Here is a 22,153-nt window from a genome sequence, read left to right on the forward strand (position 1 = left end):
CACCCCTCTCATCTTCCGCTGCGCGAGCAACCCTGCCAGCCGGTCGTTCTTAATGATTAATCGTCGCCGCTCGATCGGAAAATCATACGCCAACGATCGACGGCGAAACGGCTAGGCGAAAACCGGTGAATTAGCGCGCCGCGAATTCGCGGAATCCACCTCGAGCAAAGTTCACGGCCGAATGCAAACGAGTTTCGAACTTGCGCGCCGGCGCTCCGCGGTCCGTATGATGCATGGAATTTTAGGTTTTTAAACGTCGGATATAAATGGACGCGGTGGCGTATAGCGTTCGGTAATTTGCTTCGCGGAATCGATGCTTTCTTGTGTGTACGCCGCTTGCTTTAAGCCTCTCGAGGGTAAATCTCCGGCGCGATCAGCAGCAGCGAAAGTTCTTTCGAAACGTTCCGCGGAATGTTCAGCAACGTTCGGGTCGAGCACAGAGGAATAGTTGGGGATTCAACAGAAACTAGACGTAGGTAAGCACTCGCGATAAATCAACAGTCGGCGCACACGCGTCCCGTGTGCAATTACACCGCTACGAAATTACACGATACCATCGGTCCCTGAATAAGTGGGACGACCGAGATTCCACGAAAATTCTGATAAGCGGCTCGAACTGAGCAATTAAATCGGACCGCTTCGCTCGAACCGTCCTGGTTCCGCGGAACTGTCTGCGTTGCAGACCTGTCAGTCTCCCCAGGGTTCGCGGTACCTTTAATTCCGACCAGTGCTTGCAAAAAACTCGCGTTTGACGCGATGACAGGGTGTTAAGAATCCAGTAACCACCATCGACTTGGTGTGCTCGAATATAAATACTATCTTTTGGCGCGTGAAAACGAACGCGTCGCGCGGCAGGATTGATCGAAGCTGGCTCGAGAGAGGCGAGTTTTCATGTCGGGAAATAAACGCGACAGAAAGAGTCGAGATAAAGGAGAAGTCAGCCGAAGCAGGCCTCGCAGAAGCGTCCAGGAAAATCGATACATCGGGAGGAGGTACGATTACGCGAGTGACTCAGGCGGTTTCCGGTGGACGCCATGATGGATTTAAGTACTTCCGGCCGGAGGCGCGTGCGCCAGCCTGTCCTGGCTGGAATTATCGAGGCTGCTCTCTACACGCGGAGATCGAGTCCGATGTCGATGTCGACGTACGGCGTCGTGTCTTTCTTATCCCGTTCGTTTCCATTCTAAACAGTTCACGAAAATCTCAATTGCTACTCGAACAACCCCTTCGCGCATTTTTTCGCACCCTTGCAAGTATTATTCGAGGGTTATTTCACCAACCTCGTCGAAACAGGATCGATTTTCCGATGCATCGGTTCTCAGAAGGGAAGTCCGTGAGATTGGCGCGTAATTAAAGAAACATCATTGGCCACGGTGCACGACGGGATCGATAGCGATCCATACATGGCCGAGAAGGGATCAATCAGTCGACTAGTCAAGCGCTCTTCCTGGATTCCTATCGAGATGCATAACAATCGCTCGAAGCAAATGGAGGGCTTGCTTTCGGAGCTCGTCATTATGCGGATAATCCCTCTTTGTCTCGAGCTGTCCCGTGCACCCGCCTCCTCCATTCATTTTCTAATATCCCTGACGATTATACTGGGCGTTGCTCGAAATTCCACGGTACAGAGGCTAGAACGGTGCTCAGGGTTGTAGAGAGAAACGTTGACAATCTTCAGGGGTGAATTCGTCGATGCGTCGACTATTTCAATTGCGCGATTAAATCGAAGTGTTAATTTTGTCGAAGAGACACGAATCGTTGCAACTGTTCGATCTTCCACTATCGTAATCGTTAGACTATTGGACTGACGCGAACCCCAAACGACACGCACGGACGCGTGTACGCATCTGAAGTCACGAAAGGGTGAAAGCAAAAGTGAATTAGCGGATTTAGGCTTGCGCGGGAGAATCTTGGCGAGCGATGCGGTTAAGATACCCGGTGGGCAGAAAGTAGCAGTAACAAATGTTGCGCGAAATTGGTCCCGAAGTATGTAATCGTGTTTCAGTTAGCCGTTCGTAGCACGTGAGGCAGGTGATGGCGAAATGCGCGCGGCTGAAACCACTTCAGGGTGGTCCGCAATGGGACGCGTTGATACGTTATACCTCTCGAGCGCGATCTCTCGTTCTCTACGAATGATGCGGTGGACGGTGTCTCGCGCGGAAACGGAACTCGCGTCGTACGTCTGTCCCGGCCGGCTCGCTCGTTCGTCCGCGTATTTTTCCCGGCGATTCATCGGGAATCGTTCGAACCGTCCGAGCTCGTTCGTACGGTGAAACGGTTAACAGATCGAGACGGCAGGGTGGTCCGAAACAGAGGAACGCGATGTTACCTTACACCTTGTTCGCGGCGCGCCGCGTTGGGATATACGCGGCACCAATACGCATCAACTGCGCGACACGGGATCGTAAATACGGGCCCAAAGACATAGGGGCTCGTTATTATGATGCTAATGAGCGGCCCGCCCGTTGGAATCCGCCTGGAAACACCTCGAGACGAGATTCACGAGCGTCCAGGTGACGCGACGCGATAACGCGCCCCGTGAATTCTTTCGGACCCCCGTATCGGTTCCACGACCTGGTCGCTTCCGCTGTGCCCAACTTTTTTCTTTTTCTCTTAAACAAAACCCCGCAGCATAGTTGCAAGATCGTCGAGGGGGTAATTCGCGAACGAGCCCCTCAGAACGCGGACCTTGGAGCGTGGATCACGGCTTTCGCATCGGATCGCGGGGTTTTCAGAAGATTTGCGAATTAGCCGGCTCGCCTCGTTATTTACGGTGAAACCGAACACCGGACAGTGTATTCGACACCGGATACCATAAGTGGATTAGCTGTAGATCCGCACGTCCACGCTCCGCGATCCACCGCGAAAGGTTTCCAGTGTCTTAGAGCCCTGAAACGTGTTTCTCGCCTGCTCGATCGCCCTTTCGATTCTTCAAAACGATCGCCCAACCTCCTCCCCCGCCCTGTCCTTTACCGCTAATCAATGGTCACGGACAGAGAAAGTACGAGGATGAAAGTATAAGACGCTGATAAAAAAAAAAAAAAAAAATGCGCCATTTCCTTTGCGTATGCACGGCGGATTAGTAATTTCATCGTGGATGGTTATTAAACGTTGTCACTTCGAGTATTAACGAACAGCGTAATGAATACGTCGTAAACGTATTACGAGCCAGGCGTGTTCCGTGACGGCGGAACACGAACGTGTCCTGGATGAATGCACGCGCGTATTCGAATAAAAAGAGCGCGGATAATATATTATCCGTTCGCGGCACATTAATTAATGAAATTTCGAATTTTAGTGGTATCATGGTTTCGCCTGCTTCCGGTTCTGCCCGCTAATTGCAGCCTGATTTAATTCCGCGATAACTCGCAACCCTGCGAGCCAAACTCACCCCTCCAACAGCCACCGCGATGGAATAACGATATCTCGAGTGCTCGATACGATTCCTTCGATTCGATCTCGCGTATCCGATGCTCTCGAACGGAACCAGAATTCGAGGTAAAAGAAACGCCAGAAATGATTCTGGAACGAGCGATTTGAATGCCCGCATGCGAGGTGTACCGCGAGCAACGTTTTTGTCGTCGTAAATTTCTATTAATAAATTAACCGGTCTTTTTCCTCGTACCACGGGATGAAGAACTCATTAACGGTGTAATGAATAACTACTTACGAGTTTCATAGCCAAAGGGTGTGAACCGCGCGTGATTTATAGCGCTCGTATCCCTTCTATGATTGATTCGTTTAGAACAGTGTCTCTATTCCATTTTTGATGCATTAGCCAACGTCCAGACTGCTTTTCCTTTTTTCTCCCCCTTTCCTCTTTATTTCTTTCGCGAGCCCGCTAACGAACGCCGCTGATATTATCGTAATCAGACGCAAAAACGGTAATTTAGATGTTCGTTAGAAATCGCTGCTCGCGTGAACCAGCCAGCTGCTCAATAGAGCGGCACTTATGCGCGCTAAGGAGCGAAACATCTGCTTAGAAACACGTTCAGTCGCCACGATATTTAGAAATTAATTTACATCACGAAACCACGGTGCCTGCGAAAGACCTGGGTTAACGTTTCGAGTCCGAAATTACTTTCTCGTCCCTTAACGACAGAATTCTTCTTTCCACGCGAAATTCAACGCGCTCTGCGCAAGTTTCTCGCGCGAAAGAAGACATTTCTCGGTCTGTCGATCGGTTTCATTAAGAACGGCGGCTATCGCTTCTCGATTAATACGAGGCTAATTCCGTTATCCGTCCAGCCAAGGCTGGAAACTTCGGACATAATGCACGGTTTATCAGGAATGACAGAGTGGGAGAAGAAAATTGCCGCTACCGAGCCGGGCCGGGGGTTAATTTGAATTGGGCAGCCAGCCGCCCAGGCTCACGTGTATGAACCGAGCACGCGAACTCTCAAAGAAGGCAAAAAGTCCCGGCGTGTGGTACTACGAAACTAATTAAATTACAAATTTCATTCGAACTGTGTGTAATCGAATCAACTTGCACGCGGACTGCTCCGTACTTCGAGCTCTGTTTCTTCGTTTCTCTCTCTCTCTCTCTTTCTCACCCAGCCGTCTCTTTTTCTCTTCAACTCTCTCGCTTGTCAGACGCTCGATACAGAGTCAAATCCCGCGAGCGAGACACCGCGCGAATTGAAGAGGACGCGCAACGAGCGCGTCGAATGTTCAAGAGAGCGTGGAACTCGACGCGCGGATACGCATCCGATGCAATCCGGTCGCGTCGTTTCGAGAGAGAGCGTCGCGACGTACACGTGACGGATGTTAATAAACGAACGGTGCCCGATCGGTTTAATTTCTCAGTTCAAATAACGACACTTCCGTTTATTATTCGCAAGCTGCCCGCGGTCTATTATTTGCGAGCGAGAAAGCGCGCGGTAAGCAAAGGAAGATGCGCGCCGGCGATAAAATCTGTAATTGCGAGCAGGCTATTAGCCGATGCACGGGGCTAGCTCGCTCGCTCGCTCGCTCGCTCGCTCGATTCTCTCTCGCATTATAAGCGCTGGCTTTTTGCATCGGGATCGGGCTGTACGCGTGCGATCGACAACGCGACATTACGCGCTCTCTATCATTAGGTAATCGAGTTTCGCGTAATCAACACGCCCGTTTCGCCTCCTTAATTAATTGCCACCCATTAATTGCGATCGATTATTGCTCCCGGATTGCCGAGAGTTTTGCATAATTTGCCGATCAATAACGAGCGTATCCTCTCTCCGAGGTAAACCTTTTCTCTGATTTGAGGTGAAAAAAACCTTTGCCGTCGTAATTAAAAAATTACGGATTCAAGGCGCGGGGCCTTGTCAGGGGGGGGGGGGGGAGGAGAGGGGGAGAATTTCGGCGGGAGCGTCGAGGGAACCGAGGGAACCGTGAAAGCACGAAATTCATCAGCGGACGTTCTGAAACGGGACGAAATAATTGCACGGTAGGGAAGGGCGCGCAAGACGGATTAATCGAAATATAATGGTCCCAGCTCGATGGCCACGTCGAGCAGTAAGAGCCCAGTCACGGTCATTGCCTTGGCCGGTTCGTTTGCTAATTAAATTCGATAAAATCAGGCGGATGACGTAGGTTACCGGCTCGATCGCGAAACGGTCCGGGATGATCGAGGACAGACGGCCCTGGGAAGAGGGTTGAAACGCAGCGGCCCAGCCCCGCGACGCCGAACAGCTTGCGCTCGTCCTGTAATTATTATAATACGGCCAGTTAGCGGCCGCCACTCGGACGGGGAAATGTCTCTCTTGAGGCGTGACTCTTCGTTTCAGGGGGGGATTTGTTCGTTTCGCCCTTTCCAGCCGGCGCGCTCGTTTCGGAAACGGACGAATCCGGCACCCCTGAATTTAATCTGCGAGAACGCATCGCGGTCCGACCACCTCGCTTTCTACCCGTGTAAAGCTCGAGGGTATATATCGAAAACCGTGGAGCTTGCGATCGTTGGAGAATGCTCGAACGTTTCCACGTGCAGTGTGCACGTAATTTTCGGCGCGGACTGTTTCATAGGGGAGGAGCTCGCTGGTCTGTCGGCGGAACGGCGAGCACAAATCATCGGGGGCGATCATGAAGCAACCGAGCACGGAACATGGAAACACGAAGACCGGTACAAATGACCGGGATAATGTATTCCCACCTTCCGTATTTTGTCAGGCTCGTTTGCGCGCCGGGACGTTTCGGTTCGCTGAAAAATTACGCCGATCCATTCTAGTTAGAACCGCGGCCTGGGGGACGCTGTTTCCTCGGATTCCCGCAGGCTCGCGGACCATCAATGATACGTGACTCCCCTCGACCGGACACTCTAAATGATTTTACGCGTGCACCCACGGCTTATCGCTTCGTTACCCAGCTGCCTCGTGTCTCCGATGGAAAATTCAACCGGCATTCTTCTATCGTGACCCGCTTGAGAAATTCGACTCTGATTACGGCTCGATCGAAGAACGAGACGATTGTAGTTTAGTCTCGATTGTTTTTTTTTTTTTTTTTCTGAGAGAGAACCGACGGAAGAGGAGTTCGACAGCCGAGAGTGGATCGCAAGCGAAGCGAACAAGCAAAATACATTATCCTTGGACTCAATTGGGCGGCGAACAAACGAGTGTTTGCACAGATTTTTCGAGTGTTGGCGCATTGCTTACGAATGAACCAGCTCGCTGAAACTTACCACCGATCGTACTTCTCGCTTACAAAAATGCTCGCGTCTCCCGCTCCTCGAGCAAGACCAGCAAGAGTGGAACCCGCGGAACAGGAACTGCTAATACTTTCGTCGAAAAATTGATTGATAATAAAAGAAAGGAGAAAAAGGGCGCGGTGGAGAAGCGACAACACCGTGGCTCTCTAATGGCGGCACAGATCAATCTTGGCCGCGAGGTTTTTAATGCCGCGGCCGGGCTTAACGACGCCCAGCCCCGTTTACCCGGACGGGCCGAAAAATTTAATTCGGTTATGAAACTCATTAGGTAATGTAGAAAAGGCGCACACACGAGGCTTGCCCCGGAGCACGGTGATAAATGACGATGTCGTGTCGCGAGGCAGTATATGCCTCGCCACCGACAGCTGCCCTCCGCCAGTGGACACCGTGGCTATAGCCGCTTAGATAGAGACGACGGAATGCATTAATACAATTTGCCCTCGTATCTACAGCTGTACGCGCTAATTATAATGTGATTTGCCTTTCGAGGCGAGCCTCCTATCCAGCGTCCGCCACCCTCGCGTATCGCGTCTCAGCCCTGCGATCCGATCATCTTTCGATCGAGATCTGTATTTTAGAGTCGACGATAACGATTTCAGGGGTAGTTCTCTTTCTGTGCAACGAGATGACTATCGTTTCGGCCTGACTGGAGGCCGATTGTACGATTCGAGAGTACCTTGATTTTTAGCCGACTCGTGGGCGGTTAAATATTCCACGCTTTAACGAGCTATGGAAGCCAGGGAAGAGGGTATCTCGATAGATCCATCGGGTTCCACCGTGCATAATCAGGTTTTTACAATGTAATTCGCGTCGCGCGATTACCATAAAAAGTCCAGCGACGGTGAGGTCTAGCTGGGCTGAGAAATATTTTTAAAACATCCAGACACCGCGTTATTTATCGTCGCTCTCTATCGCCCAGTGGGTACCACACGTAACTTTAACTAGCTGGCCTAGTTCGACCGCCGCATTTATTATTACGGCTACCGTCTGAAGCTCGCTGGAAAAACCTGGCCCGCAAGAACGTCCCCGTTGTTTTAAGGGTGAAATTCTTGAAACGCCGGGACGCGATAGCGCGACGAGCGGGACGAAAGAAATATGGGTTGCCGGCTCGAAGCGATAACCGATGACGACCGCGTCCGCGTTACGCGGTGATGATAGACCGGGGTGCGTTCGTGTGCGCCCCGTTTCCGGTACGCGATTGCGGCTGAGACACACCACCTCGAGCACGCGTGCGTCGCGTTAAGGGCGCTCCAAGTTTTGCAGACGCCTCGAAGGCTCGTCGAATTTTCGCGTATCTGTTGTGCAACGTATCCAGGTTAGCCGCATCCGGTGCGCAGGATGAGATTAATTAACGAAACGAGACGTCCGCAGGATGGGTCGGGACGTGACGCACGATAAAACAGAGAGTACTCCCATCGAGGCGGGATGGTTGTTGGGAGGCAACGCGATTCACGGTCCGCGGATAATTCACTGTTAGCAGGCTAATTAACAATAGATACAAATTGGCACGTTAGTCGCGTTTATGACACACGGAGTATGCCGTGCGGCGCGCACGTTTCCTCCCGCGACGTGTAATCATTCGTAATTGCGCGCGGGTACGTGGTCCTGTTCCCGACTGTCCGCGCCGTTGCCACGTCGAATGCCAATCCGATGTGTCATCGGATTAGATTCGTGACTTTCGACCAACGGAGCACGCGAAAACGCGAAATATTCCGACTATCGATACGCCTCTGTCAACCCTCTGCGAAAGGTCAGAGATCGACCGTCTTCCTCGATAACGCGTGAAACCATCCACCGCGCACCAAAGCGATCCCCCTCTCGTTTCAATTTGTCAGTCATCGAAGAGTAGCTAATTCGAGGGCAATTTAACGGCAATGTCGTGAAAAAAAAAACTGTAGGAAGGTGTGAGCGGTTTACGAATGGGGTGGCGTGGCCGCGACAAGCCGCGGCGTCCCGAAACGAAAATATAAATTTCCACATACGTATGCTTTATTAGGAGTTCCTGTCTAAGGATAACAGTCTAGCCGGGCAGAGGGTCCGTTTCGTTGCGTAATGAGAGATTTTATCGCGGTTACAGGGATAGGGCGGGGCAACCGCACTCATGCATTATCACCCCACTTCTGTCTGACGGATTACTTTATACGGTCACTGTATATAGAGGAGAGGCAGCAGGGGCCGGTCGCGAGGCGGCCGTGTATCGTGGCGTCGAGCACTAAAGAGCGCTTGCGAAACTACTCTCTTCCTCGCTGCTGCTGTTGCCGCTCGTAGCCTCGATAAAAATTGTCGGCGTCTGGCTCTGCGCTATATCAGATCGTGTATACCGGCCGAATGGTACCCCGCGTCGGCGATACTCCCTTCGCCGCGTTTCCTAGCTTCGCACCCTCTTGCGATCCACCCCGAGGGTGAATAGAGAAATTGCGTTTATGGTGTGACAAATTTTCGACTTTCAAACTCTCGAATCTAAGATCGAACGATCTCCGCGCTTTTTATATTGCAGTATAGTTACTTTATCGAAGGAGGAATCGGTAAATTGAATGGTGGGTGGCGCAGAGAGTGGAGGAAGTGTCCTGCGTCGGGTATAAAATCGCAACGACTCGTTACAACGAGCGTGATATCAGTTCGCGGTGTTTATCGTTCGACGAAGCGGACTGGTAATTTCTTTCTCCTGCTGTCAAATCATCCCCCCTGTCCGACCGCGACGCGATTTCCGCTCTGGTAACGTGCTCCGGACGCCGAAGAATCGGAATCGCGGCCTAATTGTTTCCTCGAACCGGAGCCAGTGGTTCGCGTGAACCGTCAGAGACCACCACGATGCGTTGGCGCGTAATCGGCTACCAGAAATCTAAACAGCCTTCTCGGGAATCAATTACCGTCGTCTTATTAATTATACGGATTGTTGTTGCTTGATCTCCTTGCGTATTAAAAAATATTGCTCGATCTCCGTTGAAACGCTCTTTCGTTGGTGTTCTTTTCGATCGAGCTTGAAGGGAGGTAGTTTTATGGACTGTTAAGTATAGATTCGACGTAAAGTTACTTCGCGTTCAATTTTCAACGAAATAGTTCCAAGCTATTTCTGGCCAGAAAAATGTAAATTCGCTTTCCGCTCTCGCTCGTGGCACTTTTTATATTGCTGTAATTGATAATAACGAGAATAATAATAATAATCCATCCGAAAATGCCACGATCAATCACGGAACCACTCACCCCGAAGCCCGGCTTCGACACACGAACGGAAGCGAATAGCACGCCAACGAGGCCGAGAATTCGCCATCCGAGATTCCTGGCGGGGCAGACGAATATGAAAGATTAGGCTTCTGGCAGGCCCGCTAATACAGTCGTCGCGAGCGGCACTCGCCCGCGATTGTGTCGCGGAAACGAATGGCCGGCGCGCGATAAGCGCGAGACGGAGTGCTTTTCGTCGGGTCGAACCCGCGAAATCTTTTTTCGACGTGCGGTTCCCGAAAAAAACACCGGAGAAAAGAGAAAAAAAGAGGAGAGAGGAAAGAAGTCCGACCGATCCGTCGCGTTTTTGCCCGAAAAGGGAACTTCGTAATCCCCTTATCCCGGCCAATTATCGCGTATTCTTCCTCCCCACGCGAACCAATTACCTTCGCGGCGAGCGTACCGTCGTGTCGTGACCTTTCGCTGCCGCCGTTCCTCCGCCATACTCTTCGGCCATTATTTATCTCAGCCGCGGATCTATGGCCTCCTCGAACGTTTTAATTGCTCGTTGGAGAGCCCGCGATCCGTTTTGCTCGCGGGTGCTCTCCTGCCTCGCGACGTTGCCTCGTTGATGAGTTCCTCGTTCAAACCGGCAAACTTTTACCCAAAGTAAGCAATACGAGGGATGATTACGGTTCCACCGTAAATAACTAGAATTCTAATCGTAGCCGCCAATTGGGTATCGATTCACGAGGGTACTGGAAACAGGATGCTCGGAGTCGCAGAATCTTATTAACTAAGTGTTATCGGTGGACGTAGCCGCCTAATTAGCCGGTTTCAGGGCCTTATTTAGACGTTCCCCAAGTCCAAACAACAATTCCGATCAAACAAACCCATTCCAGCCGGTTCTCCCCATCGGGATGACGTTGCGTTTCGCGCAGAGCGGCTCGTCCGGGGCTAAGTGAATGGTTAAGTAAGTGATTATCTCCTTGAGCGTATAATCGATCGATGATTAATGGGATCGGCGTTGTCTGATGCGGTTCCAATTAGGAAGCGTTCCAGGCGATCATACGGACCGATACGCGTGCCTGCCCGTTGATTGTTTCGGTCCACAGGGCTCGTACGGTAGGCGTGGCGCGAACAATTTTTAATTTCGCCCGTCACCTTCGCCAAACTCGACTACCTTTGTCACTGTATCATCGATAATAATCATCGCCCTAAACGTATAGCCGCAAAGGAGGCCGCAAAAAGTCGAAATACGCGCGCGTCCACGTGGAGAGCCCCGCGATGCGCCCTTCGTTTTGTACACACCGCGGACAATTCCTGTTACAGGGAGGATTAGACCGTCACGGGGTGACGGACGCGTCCACACCCAATAGTCAACGGCTTAACTAATTCGATTCCCCGTCGCGTTTACCCGGTGGACGCGTGTCGAGGCCCAAGTGTAGCCTAAATCGTTCGACAAACAACCATGACGGGCGAAAGTTTCGCTCCCCCGTGCGAGGATCGTGTTTCACGCGTTTCGAAGCGTGCACGACGCGGAGGATTCACGCGTCCATTGACGGCTCCGTGCGCCATCGCTCCGGTACCGCGAATTCCGATTGGCCTCCGCGCGGTTTTTCGTCCCGTCGCTTCCGGTCCGCTCGACGGCCGCCCCGTGGGCCTCGTCGACCTCGACCATGGAAGCGCAATTATTAACAACGATCTCACGGGTGCATCGCGTATGCACGGATCGATCCGTATCTGCTGACAGTGCTCTCTGCTCGACGTTCCTTTTCTTGCACCGCGTTGCTTCCGTGACGTTCGTAACACCTTTCTTCCGGTACCACGTGCATCTAGATGCGAACGTTCGCGCGGAGCCGCTGCAACAAGGCGTTCCTCGATGGTACGCGGCTTCTATTCCGTTGCTCGGGACAGTATACACGGTGGGACGATATTCATTGGTGACTACTGTCCGACTTGCGGAGTTTGATCTACTGCCAGTAGAATCGAATCGCGATAGATCGTACGTATATGAACCTTTTACCTTTCGATGGATCGAGAATAATGGAATTCACGTAGGTCCTCTTCGTTCTTCCCATAAGAGTTTCTTCCTGTGCGGTTATCCGTACCAGGGAATGAAGTATTGGTTGGCCATTCACATCGATTCGTTCCCGAGCAAATCGTTGGATCGTCCGTAAACGGTTACGATGCACGGTCGTTTGACGCACGGGGACCCTTAGCGGAAGCGCGGAGAGTCGTCGATCGGGGAAGCATTAGCCACGGTCATTAGCCGCGGCCTCTCTCGGTCCCCGTTGATGGCCGCGTCGTCGCGCGGAGACAGGGCATTGAAAATCGAATTGTCGTCAGGGTAAATAAAGCGCGTGCTCGGCCGCGTATCCTGCGGTACGCCGTTATCCCGACGGGCATCCTAATGGGGTCCTGTCCCAGAGGGTCGCGTGGCAGAACGCGGCCGCTTCACGACATTGCGTGCCAGTATTTACGAGTGAACAACCTCCGCGCGCATCCTTCCTGCACGCGTCGTATCCTTCTCTCGAACGATCCTCTCGCTGAATCGCACGGCGATCTTCCTTCCTGTTACTGACCGGGGCAACCTGTTACTGCCCAGCGCCCCCTTCGTTTCGTTTCTTCCGCTGTCCACGATCGATCCTGACGAGCCGCGGATGAACAATTCCGATGGAGAATTTCAGACTTCTGACTTGGGATGTTCCTCGCTTTTCAGACGAAACATTTGCGTGGAAGAGTCGCGTACCGAGTCGATATCGAGTCCTGCTTTCTCGATAACATTCGAGCGCTACGCCTAGTTACGATCTCGGGCCCCGAAGGGTCGCGTGGCACACGCGTGCTTCACCGAGGAGTATTGCGTGCAGCTTTTTACGAACGGCCCGTCGGCGAAGTCGCACATCTTTCATGCACGCATCGATGCTCTTCGACGCTAAATACTCTACGCGGAGGTTGTTCACTTCGGATACGCATCTGCGGATGATCCGGCTCGCCAGCGGACGGTGCTCGCAGGTGGTCTTGTTCTTATTCGTACACGGGCTGCGAGGCGCGGTGATACCGTGGTGCTTTCACTTTACCTCGGCCTGGAACTCCTGAAATATCGTATTTTACCCGGCCGCGATCGGTTTCTTCGTGTAAATGATACGAAAATCGTGTGTCTCGGCCCAACGGATGCCTTCGCTGCGCGCGCTTCGATGGGTTTCACTTCCACTGGTGTCCCAAGTCGATTCTTTCCGATTCACCTTTAATCAACGTATCCCACTGGAGAACGTGGCTTTCGATCGAGGTTCGACTAGGCCTCTGATTCACGCGCAATTGAAATTTCATCTATGTCACGGCAGTGATTCAGTTGTCATCCTAGTTTTAATCGCGGTCTGACTCATCTTGGACTATACCAACCGTACAATCAGTATAATCGTTACTTCGCTGCGGCTCGTGTAGCGCTTTGGTATTTACGTAGCGAATCATTCGTCTTCTTTTTCATTCCTCGCTGTTTCGCATTCTTATCTCCTCGAGAGAATTCAGGAAAAGAAACGCAGGACATATGGGGGCAAGTAACATCGCGCCCCTTCTTATCTTTTCAAATCGAATCATTCCGCTTGAGAGATACAAGCGATCGTCTCCTCTGGCCCCCTTTTTTTTTCTCGTCGACGTGTCGCCGATGTTGGAGCCTCGATGTAATCCCAACATCGAATTCTTCCGCGAGGGAAAGAGGCGGATAGAAGAGGAGAGAGAAAGTATCGAACGGCGGAAGGAGATTAATGGAGAACGGTCGCGAAGCAGATCCGGCAATACGTGACAGGATGTGAGCGACACTTCCTCTTAAGCCCTATAATAAACCGTCGATCTGTTCTCCGCGCTACACCTGCCGCGCCTCTCCGCCGAGTGTGCGTGTTGTAATTACAAAACATACGAGAGCCAGAGATCGGCCCATTAGTCAAATAAACCGCTGTCGAATCGTTTGTCAAATTTTCGCCGTCCCCTCGAACTGGGAATCAGATCCAAATTAATCGTACTCGTTTCTGTTCCAGTGGTGATGCACAAAGACAAGGAGGAGAACTCGCACCACGACTCGCACTATCGGGCGAGGGAGCTGGCCGCGTTCGCTGCGTACGACCATCATCATCTCGACGGCGAAATGTTCCTTCAGGTGAGACCCGCGAACGGATACACCTCCGAGAGGAACGCTTGCGAGGGATCCACCGAAATGTCGGCGATCTCCTCGCGATTCCCGATGCAGCGCGATGCTGCAAAAGAGGAGGCGGGAGGATCGTTCGGAGGAAGGGAGCCAGGGCGAAATTAAATCATCGCGAGTGAGAGGAAAAGACAGGAAGAGGCTCGAGAGGAGCGAGCAATGGCGAGGGTAAATGGGGGGAGAGCCGGTGGAGGGTAGGAGGAGATATCCGGCTGATGAACCGGCTATGAAACCGAGGCGTACGAGGTGTCTATTCCTCCAAAGTATGGAAGGGTATATACACGGATTAATGGCGGTGTATCATGCGAGGCTATTACGTTCCCTTTCCTGCGTTTTAGCTGCACACATATGCACACACGGACAGACACAGATACGGGAGAAACAGAGGCGAAGGTGAGGCGTACGTAGTGGGGGGATACCGATACCAGGCATACAGTACCTGGTGGGGAAGAATGAAAGACGAAACAGGCCGGCGGGGGGGTTGGAAGAGCGATACGCTCGCACGTACGAACCGGTGCCCGCGATTCCACGCGATCGAACGATTCCTGCCAGTATCTATAATGGCCGGTTATTAATTGCCCCCGTCGTTAATTGCGTTACGCAGCTCCTGCCACGAGCTGATCCCCGGACGGGACAGTCTGACAGCTCGAGCCTCCAGTCGTTCCCGTGATCCGTCGAGGGGTGTTCGATGGATCCTCCGCGCGTCTCCGTTCACCTCCTTCGATATGATAATTCGGGTAGTCCGAGTGGTATCTCGCATTGGTTGCGCCCTGTGATCAAGTAGGAATGCAGCTTCCAGACGTGCCGCCCCTAAAACAGAAAGAAGAGGACCAGGAACTGGTATAATAACAACGATCAATTTGGCAAAATAGCTTGGCAGGAGGGGACCTTTCCGGGCCTCCCGCGCGAACGAGAATCGGATAAAAGTTTCATCCGCGGGCTGTTTCAATAATTCTACCGGGGGCCACCAGCGGCAGGGGTAGCAGAAATTAACCGTTCAGCCGGGACTCGTATTTTCTACAATTCGTGGAGTTCCTTGAACCTGTCCTACCGAGGACCTCCCTCGTCCTCCTACGCCTTTCCTCGTCCTCCCCTTTCACCCTGCCCGCTGCTATCCCCCTCTGTGTTTATACGCCGTTTTGCCGATCCTCATAAAGTTCACGAAGCCCGACAGTAAATCCGGTTTATGACAAGCCGACCGCCACCACCGGACACTCTCGAAATTACGGCTGACCGATCGAATTTTTATAACTCCCTCACCCTCCACGCCCCGCCAATTATGGCGTTTTAAGGCGTGCGTGTGCCACCTTTTTCAGCCACCGCCGCCTTTCGAACAACGACTATGTTATTGTTTTAATAGAAAAAAGTTCATCCAGAGGGTGAACAGAGAGAGAGAGAGAGAGAGAGAGGAAGCGTCGCCGTTTGCAGCACGGAACCGAGTCCCACGGAATATTTAAGGCAATCTCGTAGATAGGAATCGCAGAAGCTCGCAGAGATAGCGTGCAAGCGGATACTTTTCCCGCTGGATACTTACGATTTTCTCAACGGCACGCGGATGCATTACTCGTGCGAAGGTTTCCTAGCGCGGGACAGTTAGCGCGCGTTTTCCAACACTTTCGAACCGTTTTACCGACTACGGGAATCCCGCCGCGTCGGAGGTACCGTAAATCCGTCGAACGCGTTAATTTCCGCCACGCTTGTACGACTTTTCCGCGAATCGTACCACTTAAATACATAACGAGACCCGCGCGTGTATCTTTACGAGCGATCTCGTCGAACAATTACTTATTAATAGTTACGCTTTATAGACCACGCGAAGAATTTAATCGTTCCAACGCTCTCTCGTTGCATTCCTTTACGCGTTCGATAGTCCCCTGAATCCTTTTCGAGAGCTTCGGACGACCGTCGATGATTTCATCGGCTGTTCCGCCATTAATCAACGCTCGTTAACAATAACTTTCGGTCAGCCGGGTTTCTCCGGTTTCGCATACTTTTCTGGCGGCAAACACGGGCATCGTATCAGCATTAATCAGCCGGCCCCTGTCCTGGAACAGGTTGAAATCGCCGGGGTAAACTAATAAAACAGCCGCGCGCGCGCACGGTTGCCCCGGCGTAGGGGATTTTTCAATCGGCGAGAAGAACATACTTTGCCAATCCATTTCTGCCATCTCTTGCAAATTATCACCCCGAGGAGAGCGCACGATACGCCGCCCCCCCGTCGAGAGTACGCGCCACTCACGGCTTTCCTTTAGCAGAACTCGAACATACTTTCCTCGACATCGCGAGTACGGTGAATGATGCACCCTGGGAAAAAGGAATATCGTCCACCCTTCCCCTTTATTCGTTCCTTCTTTTTCTTTCCGTCGTTAGACCGTTGTATCTACCTGGCTGATTAATGTCGTCGATGAGTCTACGTTCGGTAGAGTTCGCATAACTGGTTCCCGTTGCAACATTGTTCAAGGTACCTCGTAGCGACAACACGGAGGGTCTACCCCTTGCTAAATCAGGGATAGTCCTTGCGAGTCACTGCCCTCTGCCTCGTCGCGATTTACGAGTTCGATCGGTGCTCACCAATCGGAGTTACGATACACACCCCAATTTGTTAACGTAACACCATTTGCCAGCTATACACACGCGCAGCGATTTTTCTTCGCGTCACTTTAATAACAAGCGTCCGCGTCTGTCGTTCCAGTTCGCAGCGAGAACAGGTGTCTCGTAAGTCTCGAAAACCGATCGATCGATCGTTCCAGCGCCACCATTTTAAGGTTCGCACGGTCGTATCCTCGTTAAAAAAGTTCCTACAAAGAATCGTGACGGATTGGAAGTACCCGTGCGCAAAGTCGACATCCATCGAAGCGATCCGGGAACGATTTTACCGCGGCGCGTTGCGGCTGAATCGGTCCGAGGCGAGTTTCAGCCCCGACGGTTCGGTACAAATCACGCCTCTCGGTGACGTATCGCCGCGAAAGCAGCCATTTTGCTCTCATATTTTTTATTTAATAGCCAGCAGGCTATCGTGTATCGCATTAATACGCCAGCCACACCGCAGTAGCGGTAAAAGAGGGTCGTGGTCAGGAACAACCCCCGCCACCGGTAACCCGTAATCATAACCGAGCTATTTTTCTTCCTGCTGGCCTCTCTCTGCCGCTCTCTACGCCGTTTCCTATACGGCGTAGACGCCACTTGGTTCCGAGCCAACCTCCAATTGCCGCCTACGTCTCTTCTCCTCGATCCTTCCGATCGTTGCCTCCCATATCTCATCTTTGTCGCTCGACATTTCCTTCCTCGATCCGCGTATCAATGAAATCACCGTGTATATCCTCGATCCGTACTTCGATCTTCTCGCGAAAGTCGCGGTGAGAAGCGTTTCCTTCGATCTCGATCGATCCGAGCTGGATATCGCAGCTTTGCTCGACGAGCGCAGCAACGACCCGGTTCCGTCTTCGATCCGTTACATAAACGCTTTATATAACGGTCGCATAGATTTCTCGACCAGCTGTTCTAACTTAAATAAATGAAACACGTGTCTCCGCGTGCCGGCGGCGGCGGCGCCGCGAATTCGTCCGATGCCAGATTTGATTGCGTTTATTACACGAAAGGGGAGGTTACTGCTTGGTCGATCGCGTATCTGGATCGCCGGTAGCTGGGATCAACAGTTGTCGAAGGGTGGCCGTTTCCTTGAAAGAATCCACACCGCGCGATCGGAAGCGAGTCGAGCGACAGGAGAACGCCGCCAGGACGAAGTTGGGCAATCAGCGAAGAGGCAGACGGGGCAGACATGCAAGCATCAGCAACAAGTAAGAGCACTTGGATCTGCTGCTCAGGTCGACGGTGAACCGCTCGCGTGGAGCAAACGCTCTTTCGATCATGACTCGCCTATCGAACTGGTACCCTCTTTAATTATTTATCGCTTCTCGCATGATTCTCCTCTTCCGAATATTTCTGAGACCCTGGAGTTCTTATTAAAATACGCGCAGACTCTGTATTTCTAACAATAATTGAAAGAACTGGCAAGAAGTGAGTCATCGAGGGGATGGGTTGAAGGGAGAAGAATGAAAATCTCAGATCGAGAGATTGGAAATTGGATGCTCTGATTGCGAATTCGAACGAGAGATGCGAGTCATTCGAAATGGCTAAAAATCGTTTTGTCCTTCCTGAATCGAAACAGCTGTATTGAGATTAATCAAACAAGATAGGCGAGCAATCTGCAGTTGCGATCGGAAACCGTCGCGCGAAGAGTAGACGAGTGATTCGACAGGGGCAGGTGTCGAAGCTCGGGCTCGGAGAAAAAAGCGAGCGCGAGCCGTCCGCGGACGAGCAAGTGGCAGCCTGTCGTCGATTAAACGAACTTTTATTTTGTATCGACCGCGTTCTACGCTCTCGTGGAAGCGGATGCTACCTGGTTAATGGCCTCGCGTATACGGCCAATTCTTCAGCGTGGTCATCCTCGACGGTACGACGAGAATCATAACGTACAGTCGAACGATTTAATTAAACACGTTAACGGGAAGTTAATCGGCCAATAAAGAATGCGGCAACAAAAAACAACCCCCTCGCAAACCACCGCCGCGTTCAAACTCGAATTCCGCACGATAACTCGACGTCAAAACGATTGACATAACAGTGGAGCCACCCTGTTCACCTGGCTCGATCTCCCTTCGAAACGAAACGAACCGCCGAGCAACCCCCTCCGTCCCACGGGCGCATAATCGACCGAGCAGTTTCTCATTGCGAGTCATTATCAGAAATGACAAACGGATTGTTTTAAAGCAACGTCGAGCCCTGTCAGGGGTGGTTGCATCGAAACAGCAATTTCTACCCCGTGATTACGTTCCTTCATACCGTAACGGCGGTTAAGACTGATAACCGGAAGCCGGGCGCGAGGGAAAACGAGGCGATCGGCAAAGTGTAGCGAGTCAAAGGTAAGTGTAGGCTAGGCGGGCGCATGGGATGGGATGATATGAGGTTAGGTCGGTGGTCGACGGGGCTCGCCTTGGTCTGGCACCGCTAGTCCTTCCCGTATTGATCGCGTGCTCCTTTCCTCCCTTAGATACCACCCCCTTTTGCGCCTTACGTATCGTACAGCATTTGCTCTTACCTTGGCGTCGACATCGACGAGACACTGCCAGTGGATCCCTGCATCGAATCGTTTACGCCAGCACGCTTCCCTCTTGCGTTTTTAAATATTCCTCCTCGCATAACCCTGTCCCTCGATTTATTCCTGAAATCATCGAATTTGTTAATCATTGAAAGCTCAGGCACGAGTCAGTCCGCGAGTGGCGTAAGAATATTTCCACTCCTGTTACGGAACAATTAATCGCTTCGAGTAATCGCTGAAAAACATTTTCATCCCCCTTGCGCTGGGCATTATTCACGCGCAATCATAACGATAAATGAAAATTCCACGCCCACCGCAGGACGAGAGAGCGAAAGCGTCCTTGCTGCGGATTGATGCAGATGCAATTAATCATTGGCGAACATAAAACGCCACCGAGCGACTTTCGCCCGGCGGACGTTTCCCGGAAGCAGCGGCCCGTCTGGCCATCTCGCTCCTGGCACAGACGCGAAAAAAATCGCGACGAATACTTTTTTCAAGCACCCCCTCCGCAGGGAACCGCAGGGACCCGCGCCAGCCCTCGCGAGCGTTGCTTTCGCGAACGAGCCACCCCGTGTCGCCCCACCCGCGTCCATAATTAATTACGCCCGAGCATGAAACCCATCAGCCCGCCCATTATCGTACTTATTATTATTTCATGCGTCTTATCATTCGGATATTTGCGCCAGACGTTTCTCTCCGCTGTCGCTGATTTTCGACGCGATGATTGATCGCGTCGGTGGATGATTTTCACAGAACTTTGCACTCTTAAAATTTGGTACCTTCTCGTATGAAACGAGGTTTCTCACATTCGCGCTGAAAATATCCATCGCGTCAGCCCTGGGGCCTAAGGGCGAAGCGAGGTTACTCTCCAGTGACGCAAGTTGGTTTTACGACGCGGGTCAGTTAAGACGTAGCTCATTAACGCGCTGGTAATTAAACGGCGTATTGAACGGCGACGTTTGTCGTGCTGTGTTCGAGGGTTGGGTGTACGGCTTAATTAACGAAATCCGGAAAGCAATCACGAGCGAGCCGACGGCGGAACAACGTGGAAAGCGATAAATTCATAAAATTATTGCTCCGTCGCGTTCGTGCGCCGTGACGACGGTGAGGGCCGTTATCGGCGGAATACGCACGAACGACAAAGTTGCACTGCAGCTGGTGAAGCTGTCGTAGCCGATGGGCCACGCACCCCTCTTTACCGCACGCGAAACGAGACCAGACAGATTCTTCCGCCCTGGCGAACATCGTCGCTCGTCGTGCGCTGCTTTGAATTTCACGGCGTCCCTCGCGTCTGCCGTTCGATTCCTTTGCGCCTCGAACGCTTCCACCATTTTCTTTCGCAAGCGGTTCGAGTCGTTGGCTAGAAAGATCCAACTCAAGGAGAGGCGATGGTCAATCTTTTGCGGCAGCAATAATTTCGCTGGTAAATACGGTGTAATTAAATATTATAGAAAATATACAAAGGCGAGAAGAGAGGCTTTCTGTATGTTAGCCCCCTTGATTTATATACTCTGCCGTATAATAATGGCTTAATTGATGGCGGGTAATGAATTATGTGTTAATTAAATCGCGCTGTAATTGTAGTTAGCAGCTCTAAACGCAGCCTCGACGGAATAAAAGTCTTGTTCTATTTGTATTAATGAAATTCCACGCGGAATGCAGAGAAACGTGTGTCGATTATCTGATTTATGTACCTGCCCACGATCCTTCTGCATCGCCCCGTAAATTTATTAAGCTGCCCGCGAATTAACGAGAATAATACAGCAATTAATAGTAAGCGGTATCTCATTATCTAATTTATTACGGTAGACGTTGTCTTTCGATAGGTATCTGTAACACTTTCAAAGTACAGCGAGTGGAATGAAATACAAATTGCCGTTTAATATTAAACAGACGCTCGGCGATTCACGAACGTTAGGTTCCTTCGATTTGGAGACGCAAAAATCTCATTCGAGATCTCTAATTATCAACGCGCGGTTCGCGGATGCGTAATTTACAAATGTTTGCGTTACGATTTAGTTCGCAGGGCCGTTAACAATTAGTTAACGAGGAGCATATTCCTAAGGGAAGAAAATTGAACGAAGTAGAAAATACTGGTAAAAAGTTTTACGCAGCTAGGATATCACATTTCTTATGATCGCCGCTTTGCAAAGCTTTCGCGGATTGATAGCGCGCAACTCGCGTGCCACTTCACAGTCAGAATTTATAGTTCCTTTATTATTTCAGCTAAGCTGCTCTTAAGTTTCCGCACACGTAACTCGCTTCCAATTTTTCGAGCCACAATCTAATCGGTCAGTAAATCAGCTTCTTAGCGCAATTCCTTCCTCTCGCATACGATTTACGTTCGCTTTAGCCGCGTGCTTCGCTCGACACGCCGCTGTTTCCTCCACGTTTCGTTACAAGCCGTTCAATTTTGGAAACTTTACACTATCAGTATCCCGATAAACCACGCGTCCACCTTGGAAGCTCCCATATTTTCAAACATTCAATTATCGATCTTCCATTTCTCAAATTCTGAACTTTCAATCTTGAGAATCGGAAAATTTACAATTCTGAACATTCAACTTTCCGTCTCTGAATGATCAAACTTCGAATCAAGCACGCAACCTACACTCAGCGACCTAAAGTAAGAGTACAATCTAGATAACCGCGCGATAAACAGAAGCCAGGGGGTCCAAAGTGTTAACAATGCGCACGAGTAAGAAACAAGCTAGACGGAAAATTACAAGGGAGACCCAGAGACGGAGGAAAGTCGAATAGGGAAACCGGAGAGCATCGAGAGGGGTGTAATTCCGAGCGTGGTCGTTCCTAGGATCTGCATACCGGCCGGCCCGTGTCCGTGCCCATGACTTCTGGTTGCATGAGCGAAGAAAATGGAAAGATTTCGTGCGTGAAGTATTATTGGCGACCCGCTAATACACGAGAGTCAAGGTGAGGATGAAGGGGTATTAGAAGTTCACGCTTGGACGGAACACGCGAGTACTCGCACACTTGGCACGCGACTGATTCGCTGCCG

The 22,153-nt window shown here is 51.4% G+C and overlaps 1 protein-coding gene across 2 annotated transcripts in view; it reads left to right on the top strand.

The window, feature by feature from the left end:
* Positions 1 to 22,153, top strand: part of Ss (aryl hydrocarbon receptor spineless) — a 100,661-nt gene that overhangs the window by 65,227 nt on the left and 13,281 nt on the right. For both annotated transcript variants that reach the window (XM_076905266.1, XM_076905267.1), the window contains exon 3: positions 13,876 to 13,994. In XM_076905266.1, the coding sequence (XP_076761381.1) occupies positions 13,876 to 13,994 (119 nt within the window). The remainder of the gene's footprint in view (positions 1 to 13,875; positions 13,995 to 22,153) is intronic.

This window comes from Xylocopa sonorina, chromosome 12 (genome assembly GCF_050948175.1).
Source record: "Xylocopa sonorina isolate GNS202 chromosome 12, iyXylSono1_principal, whole genome shotgun sequence".
Lineage (NCBI taxonomy): Eukaryota > Metazoa > Arthropoda > Insecta > Hymenoptera > Apidae > Xylocopa > Xylocopa sonorina.